This window comes from Saimiri boliviensis, chromosome X, assembly GCF_048565385.1.
Source record: "Saimiri boliviensis isolate mSaiBol1 chromosome X, mSaiBol1.pri, whole genome shotgun sequence".
NCBI classification, from domain to species: Eukaryota; Metazoa; Chordata; class Mammalia; order Primates; family Cebidae; genus Saimiri; species Saimiri boliviensis.
Window position 1 is genome coordinate 40375870 of NC_133470.1, and position 22409 is coordinate 40398278.

General features: G+C 40.5%; 1 protein-coding gene across 1 annotated transcript in view; it reads left to right on the forward strand.

Annotated features, from left to right (window-relative positions):
- The window catches only part of MAOA (monoamine oxidase A), a 78127-nt gene extending 57275 nt beyond the window's left edge, over window positions 1-20852 (forward strand). The window contains exons 6-15 of the mRNA XM_003939589.4: window positions 1923-2064; window positions 4841-4990; window positions 5282-5441; window positions 6293-6389; window positions 9814-9867; window positions 14611-14668; window positions 15735-15832; window positions 17574-17685; window positions 17888-17950; window positions 18148-20852. Of these exons, the coding sequence (XP_003939638.1) occupies window positions 1923-2064; window positions 4841-4990; window positions 5282-5441; window positions 6293-6389; window positions 9814-9867; window positions 14611-14668; window positions 15735-15832; window positions 17574-17685; window positions 17888-17950; window positions 18148-18294 (1081 nt within the window). The 3' untranslated portion in view covers window positions 18295-20852. The remainder of the gene's footprint in view (window positions 1-1922; window positions 2065-4840; window positions 4991-5281; window positions 5442-6292; window positions 6390-9813; window positions 9868-14610; window positions 14669-15734; window positions 15833-17573; window positions 17686-17887; window positions 17951-18147) is intronic.
- Window positions 20853-22409: the final 1557 nt, after the last annotated feature.

A 22409-nucleotide genomic window follows, 5' to 3' on the forward strand; every position in this document is an offset into this window, starting at 1 on the left:
ACAGGAAGCCTGACTGGTGTGGTAAGACATATCTTATGGGAATGAGCCACAGGTGTGGGAGAAGACAGGGTAGATGATTTGATGGAATGAAATCTTCCAGGAATGACCCACAGGGTCATGGGGGAAAATTGAAGGGTAGACGTTGTGGATGGAGGTAACTTACAGCAATGACCCAGAGGGATGGGGGAGACAGGATGGTGCGGCAGGATGATATCTTCCAGGATTGAGCCACACTGGTGGGGTCGTGGGGGGGCATGGTATCTTCCAGGAAAGACCCACTGGGGTCGGGAGAAGACTGGTAGGGTAAAAATGGTTTGACTGAATGTTATTTTACAGGAATGATCCACAGGGCAGAAGGTAGATAGGAAGGATGGATACAGTAGAAGAGATGGTATGTTCCAGTAATGAACTACAGAATTTGGGGAGGGGTTTAGAGAGATAGTATCTTCTAGGAATGAACCACACGGGTAGTGGTAGGGAGAGGCAGGAAGAATGGATGTTGTGGGAGGGTGGTATTCAGGAATGACATAGCAGGGACTGGGGGAGACAGGAATACAGGAATGTTGTAGCAAGATACATCTTCCAGGAATGAGCCACGAGGGCTTGAGGGGAGACATTATGATTGGATGGTGTTGGTATATGGTATATTCCAGGAATTAGCCATAGGTTTAGAGGGGAGGCAGCAAGAGTAGATGGTGTGGCGGTGATGATATCTTCCAGTAATGGCCCATAGGTGCAAGGGGGAGATTGAGGAGATTGGACAGTATTGGGGAAATTAGAACTTCCATGAATGTGACACAAGCTCTAGAAGAGATGGTGAAGGTTGAATTTTTTTGGGGGGTGGTGGGCATGGGGAGGTAATGATATCCTAAAATCACCCATAGTATTAGGGTGGTGATAGGAAGATTGAGTGGTGTAGGCAGATGATACCTACTAGGCATGACTCTCAGAGACAGTGGGAACATGAGAAGATAGAAAATGTGTTTGCAGGGGTATTGTCTTCTAGGAATGAGACACAACTGCTGAAGGGAGATAGGGAAAGGTGTATGTTTTGGGGGCAGTGGTACCATCCAGAAATGAACAGAGGAGTAGCAGGTAGACAGGAAGAGTCAATGGTGTATGGCAGGATGCTGCCTTCCAGAAATTACCCACAGGTACGCAAAGAGACAGGAAAGGTTGGATGATGTGTGGAGAATCGTATCTTTCAAGAATAACCCAAAGTTTGCAGGGGAGTGGGGGGACAGGACGAGTGGATGATACACAGCGATGGAATCAGCTAGGCAGAGGGGGCAGGGAGGAGCTTCTGTGAAGGCCTTGAAGTGAGAAGCATGTTGGCATGTTTGAGCAACTGATTGAACAGTATAGCTGGACCATAGTGATGACAAGAGCAAGTGGTGTAAGGGGAGTTTGGAGGACCAGTCTAGAGGCTGATAGTGCAGGATCTATCAGCCACATTCAAGATTTGTCCTTTCTCCATTGAAGGTCATTGAAGGGTTTTAAGCAGAGGGTTTTTTGAGTTTGACACTTTTAAAAGACCTCATTGGCTGTAGTGTGGAGGATACAAGAGGTGATATAGGATGACCAAGTAGGAGCCACCTGGACATATTGGTAGCCTGGACCAGGGCTATGGCAATGAAGATGGAGAGGAGAGGATGGGTGTTAAAACAAGCATATTGACCCTTAAAGAGAACCTAGATTAGCATATTTTGGGGCGAACTCATAATTTCTTAATAGCAGGAGAAAACTTTAGTTTCCTCAAGAGTTATAAAACGCATTCTTTCAGAAATTGAATCTTTGAGGGTTTTTTTTCCCAATTACAATAGAAATACTTTCTGAACACACCAAATAGTGTTTTAAAAACATGACATTCTCTGATTCCTGTACATCTTGACACCTGACTTCCACTTTTGTTCTGTGAACAGGACTGCTAGGCGTTTTGCTTCTCTTTTTGTGAATATCAATGTGACTTCTGAGCCCCACGAAGTGTCAGTTCTATGGTTTCTATGGTATGTGAAGCAGTGCGGTGGCACCACTCGGATATTCTCTGTCACCAATGGCGGCCAGGTATGGTGTGTGTGTCTGTTCTGAAACAAGCGCTTCATCTCGGATTTTGCTTTCTCCCAGGGCAGCATCTTTAATAATTGCTGCAGTATTTTAAAACATGAATAATTAGCAGTGTGAAATGATCTCAAAATCTTTTCTGGAAAAAAGGAACCAGTTTCTCATTTCCTTTTGTCATTCCTAAAAAGGAGTTCTCAGATAAAGAATGTTTCATTTTGAATTAGTTAGTTTTTGGGAATTAAGTTCCTTCCTTTTGATGGCAGGTCAAATTAGGCTGCTTATGTAGTAGAAGCTAAATTCCTAATATTAAGTAATTTCCAAAAAATTCTAGAAATTGTGCAGTTATGATACTTAAAGTCATCTCTGTTCCAGACATAAGCCTTCTGTCCTATCTGTTTATCTGAGTTATTCTTTTATGGTAACTGTTACAGAATGGAAGTTACTGTTCTTCCTTCTAATTCACACAAGTGATTATGGCCTCTCTTGCAATAGTAAATTCTGCCTTTTGGATTCTTCACTTTTGCCGCCCACTCGCTTTTGCCCAGTTTCCATATCATTTCCTTTATTAATAAATGAATGAACTCATTTGGCTCATTGGCTGGACACATGGCAAACCAGTGGCGAAGCCAGAATCCTAATTCCCCAGATTCTGAGATTCTCTGTTTCAACCATTTATGTTATCCAAAGAGAATGGGTATCTCTGTTCTAGAAATGTTATACTTGGATGGTATGAGGTTTAATTAGCAGTAATTTGCTTCTAACTTAGGTTCTCTGAGTTCCAGAATTATGAGTGCATAGTACAAGGTGGAGTTTTTCTCTGCCAAGTGAATTATACCTCTCCTGAGGAGATCACCGGAAATCCCCAAGTTCTTGTGACACCAAGAGTTACTGCCCATTTGACCCTTAGCTTTGGCGAATGCAGGACACTTGCATTTTTTAAGTGTCTTTACTTACAGGCAGAAATGCTAACTTATTTCTTTTAGCCAGTATTTTACTTTCTGAGGTATTTTTATTCATATTTGATATTTGTGTCCTTCATTCAGAGGAGCCAGGATACTTCTAGCCAAATTCTACATGACCTTTTGGAAAGTATGATTCAGATGATTAATCTCAAACCATGATTACAACATTTTTATAAAGAACTTAGACTTACCATGTAATTTAATTCAACAAATACTAGACCTGGAGGGGTGAACCGTGAACAAGACAGAAACAGTTCCTGATCTGTCCACCACACTAAAAGTAACTCTTAGAAAACATAGACCAGATTATAAGGTAAATGGTACAGGTTTCTTGAGGAAGGACGAATCATGAATTTAGGTCTGAACCACTCTGAGATTTTTTTCCCCCTTTTTTAAAATTTAAATTTTGAGACAGGGTCTCACTTTGTTGCCTATGCTTGTCTTCACCTCCTGGGCTCAAGCAGTCCTCCCACCTCAGCCTCTCAAAGTGCTAGGATCACAGGCATGAGCCACCATGCCTAGCCAGGAATATTTTTTATAAAGAATTTTGGTGGTGTCATTAAAAGAGTAGCCAGTTACAAAAGTGGAAAAATCACTGTATGACTGTTTATGAATTTTTCTGGAGGAGCATGATTGAAGAATCTGTTAACTGGTGGGCTGTGCACTTCTAACCATTTAAAGAATCTTCTATGATAGGCTAAAAATATCCCCCTGGTTCTTACCAAAAGCATTGTGTTAAGGACTTACCTACTTAGATTAAGCTGAAAACATTTCCATGGTGATCATAGAAGGCAGCGAGTAGAGCACTTCTGGTGCTCGAGGGCTGCCCGAAAGAACGATTTAACAATATCTAAAGAAACAAGCAGATGCTTAGCCTTCACCCTCTGCCTTCGCCTTGAAACTTACAGATAGTTTTGTAAAAAGTTACTCAAGATCTGATATTCCAATTTTTTTTTTTTTTTTTTTTTTTTTTTTTTTTTTTTTCTGAGATGGAGTCTGGCTCTGTTGCCCATGCTGGAGTGCAGTGTACAGTGGCACAATCTCAGCTCACCACAACCTCTGCCTCCTGGGTTCAATTGATTCTCTTGCCTCTGCCTCCCAAGTAGCTAGGATTACAGGCATGTGCCACCACGCCTGGCTAATTTTTGTAGTTTGAGTAGAGATGGGGTTTTACCATGTTGGCCAAGCTGGTCTCGAACTCCTGACCTCAGGTGATCCACCTGCTTTGGCCTCCCAAAATCCTGGAACTACAGATGTGAGCCACCTCACCTGGCCCATCTTCCAATTCTTAGAAACATCATTTGGTGGTGACTAGTAGGACATGACTATCCCTAAAAGCACCTTGTAACTTTGTCTATAATATGACACTATCTGCATCCTTACCTGCCTGGAAAACCTCAGCCCAGAACGAGAGGAATCAAAGGAAATTAGAAACCTCATCCTGTGGGATAAGCACAGTGCCCTCCCCTTCCCAGGGCTCCGTCCACACCCTGCACTCTTTGGGCATTTGAAGCCCACAGACTTGCTGGTATTCCCAATTGGTCAGGGCAGCATTGGCATAGTGGAGCATTTCTTCTCGTTCTGTGATTTTCATAAACTTGCAATGGCTTTTCCTTGCTGGAAGCTGTGCAGGGAATGAGCATTGAATTGTCTTGGCCAACTCTGCCTCTATCCTGATGAATTCTTCTGACAGTTAAATGTGTGAACATTGGAGGTGTGGCCTATGACTTTCTAGAGGTTTTCTAATCAGTAGCAAACAGGATTTTCCTTCCTTGGGCTTTCATAACGTTTCCTTTCCTACCTACCTCCTCCTGTAGGAACGGAAGTTTGTAGGTGGATCTGGTCAAGTGAGCGAACGGATAATGGACCGCCTCGGGCACCGAGTGAAGCTGAACTGTCCTGTCACTCATGTTGACCAGTCAAGTGACAATGTCATCATAGAGACATTGAACCATGAACATTATGAGGTAACTCAGTTTAGTCAAAAGGAGCATATAATACATAGGCCTTGTGTCTTCTGTAGCTTCTAATCATATATAATTCAAGCAGTGCATAATTAGTGCTGACATGTTTCTGCCTCAATCTTCCAAATTACCAGCCTTGGTTGACCTACCTTGATCTGTTTTGTTGTCTCACAGTTGCCTCATTTTCTCATTTTGTATGTATTTATTGCTCAATGCTGTTTAAAAGTGATAAAGATGATTTTTCATGCCTTCTACAAAGACTTCTGCGGTAATATTTGCTTGTGTGTGTTTTAGTGCAAATACGTAATTAGTGCGATTCCCCCGACTTTGACGGCCAAAATTCACTTCAGACCAGAGCTTCCACCGGAGAGGAACCAGTTAATTCAGCGTCTTCCAATGGGAGCTGTCATTAAGTGTATGATGTATTACAGGGAGGCTTTCTGGAAGAAGAAGGGTAGGCTGCTATTATTCATGTTTAATCTGTATTATATGAAGAAATGATACTCTTTTAGAATTATTGAACTGAAGGTCCTGAACAGAAAAAAAAAGTATTTTCAAATTGATATAAAAAGGATTAGAAATCTTGGTCTGACAATTTCCTCATATCCCTGGCCACACATAATGACCCCAAGAGCATTTGTTGGCAATGGGAGGGAACAAGGAGATGATATCATTCATAAGGCCACCATTGCCCTGGCTCCTGACATCTGTCCTGCTGCTTACTTTTTATGAACAGAGTGAGGTCAGCAGTCACCATGGAAAGAGCAGTGCATTGAAGTCGCACATTCCAGGACTTCACTTGCTTGCTAGCATCAGTCTGTAGGTGTAAAGTGCTGACAATAATACCTACCATTAAGGTGTTGTGAGAATTAAATGAGGTGGGGTCTCCGACTTAGAAAGCTCCCCAGATATGGTGGCTACTGTTGATAAGCATTCTGCTTATACTCATCAAATTCTCTTCTGCCTCTTCACTGGATTGTTGGTGTGGTTCTTTCCAACGCATCCCTTCTCTTTCCTCATATATGCTAGGAGCCAGGGTCATCTTACCATTTTTGTCATGCATTGGTTGGTCATAAGCCCTTTAAGTAAAGGTGATGGAGATAGGTCATTTTCTGTCTGTGGGTGAATAGACATCCTTATATATTCAGTGTGTATATTTAACAAGACATAGCATCTAGGGATGGGGCCAAGACCAAGAGTTTAAGATTTGCCTTTCTCTTAAAAAATAGTTTATGTATATTTATGTATTATGAGTATCTCTGATGAGCTTGGTCTTGATCTCCCATTGATTTTCTCCTGATTAAGATTATTGTGGTTGTATGATCATTGAGGATGAACAGGCTCCAATTTCAATAACCTTGGATGACACCAAGCCAGACGGCTCACTGCCTGCCATCATGGGGTAAGTTAAAGCTGGCTGTTCTGCATTTTCCAAATTGTATTGATGTATTGGTGTGGATGCTGTCAAAACATATTACTTTGGAATTAAGCTCAAGCAATGATGAATAATGCTATCAAAATATATAATGTTTCCACGTATTAAAATATTACAGTAATGTGTTATGTATGGCACAAGAATACTGGGAAACTTTACTAAAATTGGCACCATTTTGAACTTGTGCCCATGTATTTCTTTCTCTCATAACACTTACATGTTGAGGATGGAGTGAAAAAAAAAAAAAAAAAAACAAACAGCTAGGCAAGCAATATGACAGCCAATCCTGCCTAGAGGCAGAATATCCACAGCCATTCTGAAATTAGAACTAACTGCTTTATCCTATAAAAAAAATCTAAATGCAGGGTTTCTGGGTTTTATCTTTTTCTCCATTCCAGATATCTGCTACATAGCAAATATTAGTTATTACCCTGAGACATAAGATAGCTGACCAATTAAGAGGCACAGTTCAGAGTTGAGCCAGGCCTTGAGTGGATGGCATGGCAGTTTTTCTGGTGGGTCACTCTAGTTATCCTTCACCAGTGGTGCTTCACTTAACCTCCGAAGTGTGCAGATGGTCCAGAGCCTGGTTCTGTGTAGGGAAAATGAGAGCTCTTCCCCTCTTCCCATTCTTGCACACAGCTGCCCTACGTGGTGAGGGGTGGGGGTCCAGAGAAGGAAGTGGGATCTCCACAAAGGAATTGCTAAGGAGTTCCACTGCCTCCCTGTTGCCTCCTCCCTTTTGGCCTCCTCAAAAACTATACAAATAAAAGGTGATTTATTCTACCACGCTGTAACAAAAGAACATAGCTTCAGTGACAATCAAGTGACTCTCAGAAACCAGTGGTTTCCCCTTTACCCCTGGGAAATGCTTACCTCTTGCTCAAAAGGAAAGGTGAGCTCATACACATCATGACATTAAAGGAAAATTACAAAGACAAAAGGAGCAGACCCACGTCCCAGGGGACTTAGAAAGCAGGTTGTGCTACTGGGTTACTAATGAGACATCTTATAACCACTTCTCTCATTGTAACACGTAAGAAATACACCAGCCTCCCTGAGAAAGGCAGGTGCTTACAACATAATGACCATTGGAATAACACATCCTCTTTAACTCCATTGGGCAAGAAAGGATATAGATTGTTTGGGTGGTTTGACATCACCTTCTATATGCCAGAGAAAAGCAGGAGATTCAGGTACAGGTTTCAGGAGAATGTCAGTTAAGACCAATCCGACTATGAATGGAAGAGCATTGATGTTTCTCTTGCCTTGGAAGTTAGATGTAGTGATGTCTTCTGCCCTTTGGTGCTTTCTTTTTATTTGAAAATGAAACTCAATATTTTAACAATTTTACTTAAGATAAATAGTATAAAAGGAAAATGTTAAACAGTTGTGTTCTGTGGACAGTGGGGCTAAAACAAATATGAAATAATAATAATAATTGGTTAGAGAGGACCAAGTATAGAAGAAAAGAGTTTCCTTGGAAACTGACGAATAGCAAAACAATCTGTTTCTTAACTCGGCGATGAGGTGTTAAAAATTAAAGCTACCATTTACTGAGCACTGGTTGTGGGTGCAAGTTTTTATGTGTACAGTGCTTTCGGACTTTCTTCAGCTTTATTAGTAACTAGGTTATTCAGGGCTCAAATAACCTTCCAGGGGTTAAGGGAGTTATTTAGGTGATTTCTATAAAGTGATATTCTAATCCCTTTTATCTGGATACTTGCCCCTACCCAGCTCTTTGCTCATGGCCGTAGCCACGAAAACCTTGAAGATAGGGGTGGTAATTGCCCAGCACTGTGTTTGTAATAACCTTTTGGAAACTAGAAAGGACTGTGTACTTTAAAACTGTGAAATGTTTCCAACATGAAGCCAGCATATTTAATTTCCTCAGTAAAACACCAAAGTAAGTTAAAGCTTATTTATCCATAGTTGGGATTAGATCAGAGATTATTTCATTCATGACTTGAGACTTCACAGAAATAACCAACACTAACTGCCCTTTAGGAAGGGAATTGTAAAAAGTACACAAGACTAGTTGACTAATGTTTACAGATAAATCATTTAATCTTTTATCAGATATTGATTAAAAAATGCTACACACATCTAAACTTACTGATTCTTGCAGAAGCCCAAAATCTAACTAAAATAATTAATAATAAGCTGTAACTTAAGGTGTTAAATCATACAAAATTATGACTATATCCCATTAAGTTCAATAGTTCAAATTTCCTAAATAGTCCACAGCTTTCTCTGAATTACTGTTCTCTGCATTAACATACATCTTTGCTTCTCAGTCTGATCTCAAATAACAGTTGTAAAGGAACTGCCAATCCAATTTGCGAAACACTTTAATTTGCGGGTAGTGAGAGAGGGAAGTATCTTTTTTTTTGCACTGATCAACTTGTCCTTTTGGTCTTGAATAAAAGAAATACAAATTTAAAACTTTTTTAATGGGAAAGTAATTTCATTGTCCTTTAGCTCATTTGGATTTTTGAAAGCTTTCTTATAATAGGATAACTAAGGACTTCATGTCACAATTCAGTTCTTTCAAATATACATGCAGTTAGTAATATGAGTATAATAAATAGAATCTATTTGATTAAAGGGGAGCAGACAGGTTACAATTGAGTTTTATTGAGTTACTTTATTTGAGGACTATATTAGGTCAGTTTCCAGGGAAGCTGACTCATCAGAGCTGGAGATTCAGGTGCTAGAGATTCATTGGACAGTGCTCTGAGGATGACCACCTATGGCAGAAGGATGAAGCAGGACTTGAGCTCCAGTGTTGTCCCAACGAAGGCCTCCTTGGAAGTTCTGGAGCTGGGTGGCTTTTCAGAGTTGTCTTCAACAGCCTAGATCGGAACAACTCTGGGGAGGGGTGGCACCTTGAGCGAGGCATTCTCTGCTGCCCCGTCCAATTACTGGTGAAGGTTTCAGCTGTGAGCTAAAGAGTAAGGAGTGCCTGGTCCTAAAGGGAGGCCTGGGGAGCCCACCATGGCCTCTACTACAGACACATATTTATATTTGTTTTTCCAGCTTTTATAAAGTATTTGGCAGAGGGCAACAGTCATTACCAGAATAATCATTTAGTGCAACATTAATTCATTCAACATTTGATTTCCTACTGTATGCCAAAAACCATGTTAAACTTTAGAAGTAAAATACTGAATAGGTAGTCACCTGTCATGTAGGAGAACACAGCCTAGCAGGGGTTTTGGACACATAGGCAGACCAAAGACAACATGGCATTTGCTCTAGTAGAGGAAGAGGGTCTGATAGAGTTCATTTAATGCTGAATAGGTACAGGTCAAGAATACTTCAAAAAGAAAGGGTAGCTCTTAAGATAAACAGCTGTAACCTGATTATTCAATGTAACTTCTCTCTCCAGCTTCATTCTTGCCCGGAAAGCCGATCGACTTGCTAAGCTTCATAAGGAAGTAAGGTAAGGATTTATAACTGAAAAATAGATTTAAAAGTTAGCTTTATTTGTGTTTTTGCACTGACAGTCGTAGAATAACATGAGGAAAAATACAATATTTCACAAATATTCTCAAAATTCCAACAAACCAACCTTTTGTATTTTGCTACAGTCATCTTGACCTATCCCTTGACTGTGTGCATATACAAATTTAATTTTATGTGTTTGTATTTATTTTACAGTGGTTAAGAGGTAGGATTTCCCAGTGAGATGGATGGAGAAAAAGTCACAGAAAATATTCACTGTGTAAAAAGCTGTAGAAACTGAATCTGAATCCCCTTGCAAGGCCATAATCCTTTTCTAAGATTCTCTGACATGGACTTTCTAAAAAGTGTGTTTTAACCTGTAGCAACTTGTGTACATGAAAGTACTCATACTTATTATCTGGGACACAGTTCTGATGTTTCCTTATCTGAAAGCTCCCTAGATAAAATTTATTTTAGGACAGTGGCTTCTTCTTTCTTTCTCCTTTTCTCTTTCTGTCATGGTATATTTGTTTTGTTTTGTTTTGGAATCCTTTGTCCAAATAAAATCTCACCCAGAGAGGTAAGCCTTTTAACATCAGAGTTATTTGGCTGTTGGAGGGATGCCTCACGGTAGCCCTAAATACTTTGCTAGCTTTTAAAGAGGTCCAATACATACACCAAAATATAGACTTTTCTCTGAATGTAATTTAAAAAATTAAACAGCTAACCCATTAGCAGCCCTTGCTTTGGGAGTTACTCTAATGACTTTAGACATAGGGGAAAGGCTGCAGAATGAGTTCCTGCATGTGCACACAGATTTGTTTATTTGAACAACCATGAGATTCAACAATCTCATGGTTTGCATGTAAGCTTTACATGGAAGAAACTCCCAGCTTTAATCCCTAGTAGGTTCTTCTCTGTTCACTCTAAGTGGTAAATGGTTGAATCCCAACAACCATGAGATTCAAACAACCATGAGATTGTTGTATCTCATGGTTGTTAAAATAAACTCTACTTCCTCCATAGAGGAGGGATTTGGGGTCCAGTGATGGGGAATGATTTTTTCAAGGCTCCATAGCTGGTGTCTTAGTCCATTTGTGATGCTATAACAAAATGCCGAAAACTGGGTTATTTATGAAGAATAGAAATTTATTTCTCACAGCTCTAGAGGCTGGGAAGTCCAAGATTATGATGTCAGCAGATTCAATTCAGTATTTGGCGAGGGCCTGTTCCATAGGTGCACTTTCTCATGGTGCCCTCACATGGCAGAAAAGGCAGAAGAGGGAAGGACAAATAGGGATGAAGGTGGTGTCCTCACATGGAAGAAGGCAGAAGGGCAGAAAGGGCCTAGCTAGTTCCCTCCAGCCCTTTTATAGGGGCACTAATCTATTCATGAGGGCATAATCTTCCTGATTTAATCATTTTCCCAAAGACCCTACCTCTTAATACCATGACCTTGGAAGTTAAGTACCAACATTTGAATTTTGGAGGGACACATACATTCAAATCATCGCAGCTAGCTTGTGACAAAGCCAGGAGTAGCGTATAACGCATACTTTTTCATTACACCACCCTAAGCTGACATTTTCTTTTGGATTTCCTGCTTTCCCTCCTTATTAATAGTAAAATAAATACCAGCCTGTAGGTAGACATTTGGTTATGATTCCACACAGTGGCTGAACTTCTCAAAAGTTCTTGTAAAGCAAAACTCTGACTGAATATGTCATTGACAAGAACAGTGGTTCCCAGATCTGACTGCATCAAAATATCTCAAAGAATGTTTGGAAAATATATTTTTATAAGACCTATAGATTGTGATTGAGTAGGTTTGAGGTGGGGTCCGAGTATTTGTATTTTTCAACAAGCTTTTCAGGTGATTATGATAAGCAACCAGATTTAGAAATCAGTGAATAAGTTCAACAGGATGATTTGCTCAGTGGCCTCTTTTGGCCATCATTTAGGTTCTGTCATTTTTAGAGCCAAATTAATCAATCAGTGCATTGTTTTTAACATCCTTGCCTTACATCTTTTCCAAAAAATTTTAATTGTAAAGGGAAGGCTTACACCTGTAATTTCAACACTTTTGGAGGCTGAGGCAGGCAGATTGCTTAAGCGCAGGAGTTGAAGACCAGCCTGGGCCACATGGAGAAACCCCATCTCCACAAAAAATGGAAAAGTTAGCTGGGCATGGTGGCATGTACCTGTAGTCCCAGCTACTTGGGAGGCTGAGTCAAGAGGTTCACCTGAGTCCAGGGAGGTTGAGGCTGCAGTGAGCCATGATCATGCCACTGCATTTCAGCTTGGGTGGCAGAGTGAGACTCTATCTCAGAAATAATAATAATAGTAATAAGTTAAGTACTGGTGAGCTTTTGTAGAATAATCATTGCCAATATTTTTATTTTCTCATTAACTCAAAATGTGTGAATTATTGCTTATAACACCCTTGTGAAGTAGGTGTTAGAATCAGTCATCTCTTCATAAACTAGGCAAAGAGGGTGTCATATTAGACTGAGGATGAATTTTGAATGAACAAATATTTATTGAGTACCTACTATGGGCAGATTACTCAGAAGGGTAGAGCCTTACCCTGCTAATTAGCTGAGCAAAATCAAGTAAATCTCTGCAGCTTCCCGAGCCTCAGCTTCCTCATCTCTGAAATGAGGGGCTTGAATCAGACTGAGAGAGACAGACAGGCAGACAGTAGTCTTGAGACTTCTTCACGTTCTTCCTTTCCCTTATGACTTTTTATGTATAATGTAGCAGTTCTTTAAAGGAAACCAAACCTTCTCTGACTATCCCGGAATTTATCCACCTAAATATCTACCTAATGTTGCATGACATCATCTCAGAAGTGGCATTTGTCTTTCCCTTGAAACCTTCCATGGAAAATGGTGACAATAAACAATGTTTATGATCCGCCTCCTCCTCCTGACTTTATACCTATGAGGTGAATGTTCTGGAAGTTATATAAATGGTTTAAGTGTGAGCATTTAGATAAATTTATAAGGTTACATTTCATCCCACATTATTCAGAGAAATTAGGGGCATGTCTTTAAAATATTTTCTAATGTAATTGGCAACATAAAATTGTATATTCTTCAATCTCTATTTCTTTATTATCAGTAAGCTTCAGCTCCCCCACTGCATAATTTTGTCTCTTCAGCTTTTAATACTTGTCTTATAGATTTGACTCAAATCTTTTGCCACATTTTTAAGCAAATATTTTTCCAGTTGCTTGTTATCCCTTAACAAATATTTTAGAGCATTTTCAAATGTTTAAACTATATAAAAACTATAAAAAGTAAATAGGAAAAGTATATAACTGGATCAGTGTGAACCTATGCAAACAAATCCAGAAATAAAACCATTAATTTCTAAAACAGGTGATTTTAGTAAATTAGACCTTTTAAAAAACTTCACCATAAGTAGTTGTGAGTTTAAAATGTATTTCATTTCAAAAGGAGTTTACATAAGTACAACCACGGGTTTTTTCAGACATGAAAATACCGTGATCTGGGCTAGTCATTTAGATAATGACTTATGAGACTAACCAAAGGCTGTGTTTGAGGTAACATTAGCATATTGTGTCCATCCCTCAGGTACAGTTTGGAATACTGTGGTCCACAGATGATTCTGTCAAGTGACAAATTCCTGTACTGAAATGACTGTAGACACTTTCAGTATAGCATAACTTAGGCTTAAAAGATGACATGGAAATGGATTTCCAGTCCTCTGTTGTCTGCAGCTTTTTTAATTTTAAGGTTTGACTAATTGGATCCATCTCACTGTACAATGTTTTAGTTACAAGCAGAAAGTAGACTTTGGTATAAAGCACGTTATTTCTATATTGAAAGAAGTACAGTTGAAATTGTAGATTTCAGATAGTCAAAATCATGACAATCTAACTTGTCTCTTTTAACCTACTGTGTACAATCTAATTTTTAAAAATTGTAAACATATGATCTTGGTTTCATGTGTTTTTGAAAATGCTATTGTTTAAAAATGAAAAAAAATGAAGCATATCTGCTAAAGAGCTGTCAGTTTGCGTTACTGACACTAAAATACACTGTTCTTTGTGTACTGTGTGTTATTTTGCCAGCTGCTGCATTAGCCTTCACAAATATTTGGAAACCTTAAGATGAACTACATTTCTTTCAAAGTATATTTCTTTCTGTGGTATTTTCTGTAACTGAAGTATAGTAATTATTTTATGGAAATGTTAGCAATTCTGTAAAACTTTGAATAAAATGAAAAATTAAAATAAATGATTAAATGAGCTTTATATGTTTGTAGGTAATTAAAACACAAATATAGGATCGTTAAAATGCACCATCACTTATACTCTAGTCTTATAAAAGGGGCCATTTTTGAATTGTACATATTCCAGAAAAGTTACATGGAATCAGTTCCTAAGACTGGCTAAACTTAACTGAATCTATTTTTCCCATTTTTATCTTGAGCAGATATCGGATTAGGTAGTGAAAGAGGCAAAAATATAAAAGAGAAAATAATAATTCCATTGAATCCTCAAGTGACTGTATTGAGGCATTGAAAGCTAATTTGAATGCCGAGATTCAGGGAACTGTTCATTTGTGCAGTTACAGAAGGCCATTGATTTGAATTTTTCTGTAACAAATCTGACTGATGAGCAAAAGCCCTCGAACTTACTGGATTTATTCTGTACCCATCAGCTACTCCTTCCCTAACTTTTTTTTTTTTTTTTTTTGGCTCTTTTTTATAGGAAGAAGAAAATCTGTGAGCTCTATGCGAAAGTGCTAGGATCCCAAGAAGCTTTAGATGTAAGAAACTCCCAGCTTTAATCCCTAGCAGGTTCTTCTCTGTTCAGTATAAGTGGTAAAGCAAAGCAGATGCTGATTTTTTGACAGTCTTATGAAGGAGAGTATAAAGGGATATGCTTAACTTGGAAGATAAACTTCAGCAGTCACAAAAGGTCATTAAAAGCTGATATGAGGTGCCTGGATTTTCTGAGACAGCAACTCCTTTGGGCTATTTAAATGTTCACTAGATAACTGGCAGCCAATTGTAATCAGAGCCTATAGCTGAAGGCATTATGTCAAGAATGCGTGAGATGGGTTCCCGGAACAGTGGTCCTGCCCCCGACCAGTGTCACTTACCTGCTGCACAATTAAATTCCAGATATGGCATCATTTGTTGGTGAAGGCAAAGTAGTATGTACTTGACAAGATAGACTGAATCTAGAATCTCTTCCCAGGTCAAAGTCATACTAATTTATTTTTCCGTGTGTGAACTCGATTCACAACTCATTTAGGAATATCAGTGCTTGCAGTCCACCACTGAAAGCAATTAGGAGAATGAAATTACGTCTTTTTCAAACAAAAAATACCAATAGCTGGGGGCTCTTTCAGGGGTTTATCTCTGAGCTGTTCAAATAATAAAACTTTCTGAATGTGCCAGGGAAATTAGAGAAGGTTCTCACATGTCCCTTAGGAAACATCTTTCATATTAACATCTTTTCGGTGGAATTCCCATCATTCACGTGTCCAGCTTAGAGAAGCTGGTTGGGAAAAAAGCCTTTTTTAGACCTTTGTTCATCTTCTGCCTCCTCCCTCCTACCCTTTTCTCAGCAATAATGCCTGGTAGATGGGGAAGTAAACCTGTTATTAGAGACTCCAGAGATTTGAGCAGCCGAATCGTTAATGGGGTTTCCTGTACACTTAGCTCTAAAGACTTCAGAATCCGCTTCCCCTTAAATGAGTTAGAGAAACAGGATCTTCTTTATTTTCTTAATGTAAACTTTTTGTTAAAGTAAAGCAACGATACTGTGGGCTTGCAGCATTTCAGCTTTGTTTTCTCTTTGGCATTTTCTCCCCCAATGAACTACAGCCAGTACATTATGAAGAGAAGAACTGGTGTGAGGAGCAGTACTCTGGGGGCTGCTACACGGCCTATTTTCCGCCTGGGATCATGACTCAGTATGGAAGGTATGACCCAAGCACTACGCCAGTTAATCCAAGACCTGTGCCAAATTTAAAAGGAAATGCAGAGTTCAATGGAAATTCTAGAAATAGTTGTCAAAATCCCAATTTCTTATGTCACAGTTAACACTTGTATATTTCTGGATGTCCATAGAAAAATGAGGATGTCAGTACGTAGAAAAATAACTGTCAGCATACGGAACAATAGCAGAACACTGGGGAGAATTTCAGATGTGAACGGTGCTTGTGAGAATGAAGGAAGCTGCAGTGTCCTCCAAAGGGCCTTCATGAGCTCTGCTTCACAGTCTCATATGACCGCCTTAGGCTCCTTGGCACCAGTCAACACAGAAGGATATTGGACGTGTTTATCTAACACATCTGTCTTGCCAACAGAGCAGCATGGGACAGTCCTCTTCAGAAGGAGAGTTCTCACTGTATACAGTTGAGGTGTGAGGAAATGAGATCCACATGGGGTGGGGAAGTCCACCTTGACCTAGAAGCCCTTTGCTTCATGGGAACCATTATCTCTATGCCTCATAGCATAGTGTCTAGTAACTTGCTCATTTATAAGACTTGCTCAGTTACAAGAGACACCACACTCGGGGAAACCCAAAGTGATAGCCTCGTACCAGGTATTTACAAATCATTCAGAGTCTTCCCAGCTTGCATGGTTTCCTAACGTGGGTGGGGTGGAGAGGCACTTTTAGCATAAGTGATGTTGCCTCCACAGGTAGCATTACACCTTCATCTGGTTTCCAGAGTAACAGCTAGAAAGTTAACACAAGATCACATTTGTCCACCGAAAAGGAAGAAGTATTTGTTAACCTTTTTCTTACAGGAGCTTTGGTCTTTTTTCTTACTTGAATCAAATTGCCTTTGTTAACAATGGCAGGATTGAGGAACTAGATTTATTCTGGTTTCAAAGTAGAAGTCTAGAAGACAGGACTAAGATAAGGAATAGATAAAGCCCAGGGTAAGGAGTGCCAGTGGGTAGAGGTGAAGGTCATCAGGATGTGGGCAGAACGTGCAGCTTGGGAGAGTTCATGAAACTAGCTGTGGACATGGCAGGAGTCAAAGCCAAGAAAGCTGGAGGGGAGACCTGTCCATTGAGTCCAGCCCTTCTTTGGTTCTCTTTGGCAGGCCCTCTTTTTAAGGGGAGACCCATTTTGTTGCCCCCAGCCAGTCCCTAGAGAAGTTCAGAGAAGCTAACTGTACAGAGGTGGTGTTTTCTTAAAGAGGCATAACCATATAATCTCTCAGGTCTCTCCTTTGCCAGAAATGACAGTTAACCTCCCTGTCTTCCCACTTGCCACTGCAGTTCCACCTCACACACTGGGAATGCCTGCAAAGCTGGGTCTGTGACTGTTCTCAAAAAGAGAGCCCCCTCCCCTGAGAAGGACAGGATAGGGAGCAGAATGGACTACCAGCAGGAAACAGTAAAGAAATCTGATTTGGGGATTGAATGCATAGTCTTATATTCCAGCTCTGGCTGGCTTGGAAAAGGTCAGCATCACTTTTAGAGATTGATGATCTGACAGCCTGATTCTTCCTGCCTTGAAAGTTCGGATCTTCTATGCAGACCCAGGAAGCAGAAAGTGGCCTTTCACCTTGGGCTGAGGCATACAGGTGTTTTTTTGAACAGTCTAAATTTCTGTGCCTTCTGCAGACTAAATGAGGACAGTGGTTGGCTCATTTACCTTGCTCATCTTCCCAAGTAACTCTCTGCGACCTCTTGGTTCCCTTGAAGGGTGATTCGTCAACCCGTGGATAAGATTTTTTTTGCTGGCACGGAGACTGCCACACAGTGGAGTGGCTACATGGAAGGGGCAGTTGAGGCTGGAGAACGAGCAGCCAGGGAGGTAAGCAGGGAAGCCGAGACTCTCTCCCTCCTGAGTCATGGTGACGTTTTTGGCATCTGGTTTTGCTAGTCTTGACACTGATAGAATCTATATGTCCATTTCTCTGCACCTCACTCATGGGGCTCATCTGTGGCTAGCAGAGCCTTGAATCTGTAGAAACTATACAACCTCTTTTCATAATACCATGGTCACTTTCTTTCAGGTTTTAAATGCACTTGGGAAGGTTGACAAGAAGGACATCTGGGTACAAGAACCTGAATCAAAGGTAAGTTTGGTAGCCCTGGACACCATCTCTCCTTAGACAAATCATGGAACATAAAACTCACATCTCCCTTCTTCTAGCCTCTGATTTATTATAGATGCAACTATCCAAGGGATCTCCATGCATGGATCTTACAGATGTGTTTTGTTCCTCCTTGTCAACATGCGTTTTTTCCTCATGATCTGTGTTCCTTCATCTAGGATGTTCCAGCGGTAGAAATCACCCACACATTCTGGGAGAGAAACCTGCCATCTGTTCCTGGCCTCATGAAAATCGTTGGATTTACCGCATCAGTAACGACCTTAGGGTTTATTATGTACAAATACAAGCTACTGCCACGGTTTTGAAATTTCATGCATATGCCTGCTCACCTGTTTTCAATACCACCCAATGGTGGTATTGAAAATATTGGCAAATTTAAAGGCTGTGTCATTGGGCCGTTTTTAAGTGCACTCTATTTAACTACCTTTGGCTTAGTTCCAATCATTGTTAAAGTAAAAACAACTCAAATCACCTAATTAATTTCAGCAAGATCAAGCTCCATCTTATTTCTCTGTGTAAACCAACTCATGTTAATTGATAGAATAAGCCTTGTGATCACTTAAATTCAAAAAGTTAAAGGTGATTTGCTCATCAGAAACAATTTCTGTGTCCTGTTTTTATTCTCTTCAATGCAAAATGCCTGATGATTTCAGAAACAAAGCATTTGACTTTCTCTCTGTAGAGGTGGAATAGGTGAAGGCCCAGCCTGTGACTGTCCTTTTCCTTCCCTTAGGCGATGGTGAAGTGTCATTGCAGAACCTGGAGGCTCACAGCCTCCTGGAGGAAGCAGCCTCCACTTTGGATCAGGAAATAGTAAAGGAAAGCAGTGTTGGGGGTAGCAGCATGCAGACCCTCAGACCAGAATGGGGACATCTTTGTGGGCTGCTGCCTCAGGGATCTCCTGACCACTTCTAATTCCTCTGACTTTTCTAGACATCTAGGCTCAGTGCTCACTTATTTGTATGTTTTTGCTCTTTAACTTCTTATGGAGGAGCGTATTTAACTGAGTGAGAATGTTGAAACTGACTTGCTATGACTTACATGCAGCTTTCCAGTTGAGTAGAGGCAAATAGTGGCAGGACTGTCCCCCAGGACATCTCCCCACTTAGCTCTATGTGAGACCAACTGCAATCGGTATCTTCTCTTCCCCCTGGAAGGCAGCTAGACACCAAGTGATCCTTGCCAGTTACAACATTCTATTTCTACTCCAGGAAAGCAGCAGTTTTCTTTTCTTCAGGTGCCCCCTGGCTGTCTGAAGGCCTCTAGGGACATATGTTTTTTTTTTTTTCTTTTTTCCTACGTCCATAGAATTAGACACACCCCTCAACTTACGTAGGTCTTCAACATGGTTACCTCTGCATAAATATTAGCGTAGCATGCCAATTTCTTTTAAATAAGTACTGAAATACACATGATAAATTTGACTGTTATTTGTTGAGACTGTCAAACGGAAAAGAAATTAGGGCTCTAATTTTCTTAAAGTAAGCTCACTTGCTTTAGTTGTTAAGTTTTATAAAAGACATTTAATTGAGTCATTTTATACATGAAGACTAAGTTCTCTATCTTAGGAGTAATGTCAGCCCAGAAGGGTGCCCACCTCTTGTTTTCCCATATTAAAAACTCTGATTTTTAAAAGCCCTTTCCCAAGGTTTCAACCATAAAATACTTCTTTTTAAAATGTATCAATATATTTTTATTTAAGGGGAATTAATTGCCAGGGGAAACCAGCTAACCCAAGTTTATTATATCATTTAACCTTATGAATTCAAACCTAAGTTGCTGGACCCTGGTGTGAGCACATAAATCTTCCAAGTTTTGCCTATCCCAAGAGCTGGAGTTTTCTGCTGCTCTTTACCTTGCATTTCAGCTAATTTAGGAGTTTTGAGACTGTATTGCAGGCGTCCCCAAACTACGGTCCGTGGGCCGCATGCGGCCCCCTGAGGCCATTTATCCGGCCCCCCGCCACACTTCAGGAAAGGGCACCTCTTTCATTGGTGGTCAGTGAGAGGAGCACAGTATGTGGCGGCCCTCCAACGGTCTGAGAGACAGTGAACTGGCCCCCTGTGTAAAAAGTTTGGGGACGCCTGCTGTATTGGATGTGCTCTGGTACATAAGGAGTTGCCACATATTCTATCAAACTGCTTTGAGAAATCTTTTCCCTAATCTATTGCAGTTGTTTCTATTATCTTACTGATTAACTCAGTCCTGACACACCTTTCAGGAAATGCTGATTTAAACTCCTTAACTGGCAACAGTTTGAACAGTATTCAGTTTGCTAACATATTTAAGGTCTTGAATGTTGAAGAACTCATAAGTATGTGATTTACCCTTTTCAACTTTTTGGAACACCATTTGATTTATTCTAATTAGATTAACCCTATTAATCTACGGATTGGGTATCAAAATGAAATCCAGTCCAGATGTGCCTAAACAAGAAATTGGAGCTGAGAACTCTCACCATATGTGGGTTCATCCAACATGAAGATACCATAAGCCTTGTCTCTGAACCAGAGATATGAACGTCACTTTTAGAGACTGACAGATCTTGGCCCTGTTAAGGCATCCACTTTACAGTTTTGAAGACCGAGTTGGCCTCACTCCAAAGTTAGGCCAAGAATTAGATTTTAAGACTTTGTCTGTCACAGTTAACTGTTAAGTAAGACCTCATACTCCACTGAAGAGTATGGATTCAAGGATTGTGAACAGTGTTTAGTCTGATTGTGAACTTGGTGCCTAATATTCCATGTCGAAAATTTGCCCCAGTGCTACATATTGGGGTATACCCATGTGTGTGCTTTGCCACTGAAGATTTTGCCTGTATGGTTCTGTTTTGTTTGTTAATAAAGTGTAGTACTGTCCCCAATACAGACTCGACTCCTGTATTCAGTTGATAGCTCAACGCAGAAAGTTCAATGGCTTCTTATAGCAAGAGGTCTCAATGAGGCATTTTCCACAGAGGACGGACTTAGGAAATCATTTTTGATATCGACTACAAATTCTCAAAGTTGAGTTCGACTCTCATGTGTTACTGAGGTTTTCTGGGAACTGATTAAATGCTGCAATTCTGTAGCCTGCCTGATTGGGCCACAGATGTGCATTCTGGTCCAAGTTGTCTCACCTAATTAGCTTATGATACGTTGGGCAAGTCACTTTGGTTCTCTCGATCTTCACATCTGGAAAAGGTTGGATTGCATTAGATGGCTTCTAAGCATTCTTTTCATGGCAGCATAATGTGATCTATGCATTTTGTTGCCAGTACTGTATCTATTTTTGCCTATTGGTATGACGGGGGCAAAAAATTCAGTCTTTCTGTACCCTGGTTCCCTCCTTGTCCTAGATTGGGTTCTCCGGAAACAGACTCTAAGATACAGAGTCAAGGCAAAAAGTTCATTGGAGACAGTCCTCAGGAAATATACCTAAGAGGATGAGGAAGGCAGGATTGGGCAGGAGAGTAGACCTACAATGCAGTTGCAACTACAGATTCTAATGAGGAGCTAGGAAGACCCTTCAGAATTGTCCCTCATTGAGAACAGGAGGTCTGGACTCTGTGACCCTTTATCAGCCTCCCCCTGAGGGAGGGTGCTACCCTGGGTGAGGCCGGTTCAAGGACAATTCCTAGTGAGGAATTGTAGCTGTGAACTTCGACCAGCCTGTATTCCCTGCAGATCCAGGGCAGAGTGCTGCATTATGTACTTTACTCTCATAGAAAATAGGGAGTTGCCTTGTCATGTAAAAGACATTGTGGACTTGAGCTTTGGCTTTATAGATAGAATGGAGCTCTCTCTGGTAACCTATCCCTGTTAGGTAAGGTAACTTCTTTTAGAAGGTTGGATTTCTGCACTACTTATATAGAAGAAAAAAAATCAGAATTAGAAAAAGCCCTAGAGCCAGGCGCAGTGGCTCAAGCCTGTAATCCCAGCACTTTGGGAGGCCGAGGCAGGCGGATCACAAGGTCAAGAGATCGAGACCATCCTGGTCAACATGGTGAAACCCCGTCTCTATTAAAAATACAAAAAATTAGCTGGGCATGGTGGGGAGTGCCTGTAATCCCAGCTACTCGGGAAGCTGAGACAGGAGAATTGCCTGAACCCAGGAGGCGGAGGTTGCGATGAGCCGAGATCGCGCCATTACACTCCAGCCTGGATGACAAGAGCGAAACTCCATCTCAAAAAAAAAAAAAAAAGAAAAAAGAAAGAAAGAAAAAGCCCTAGAAATGATTCAATCTCTGTCTCAATGAAGGAGCCCCATCTACAGAAAACTAACAGAAAGATCAAAGGGGGAAATAAGCATTTATAAAGACAAGTCCTAAATCCAATGTCTTCAGGAGTTGAGCAGCTTAAAAATCAACAGCAGCAGACATGAGACATTAGGGACTATTGAGGACTGGCTGACTTAGGAAGTATGTACCCTTCTAAAAAGC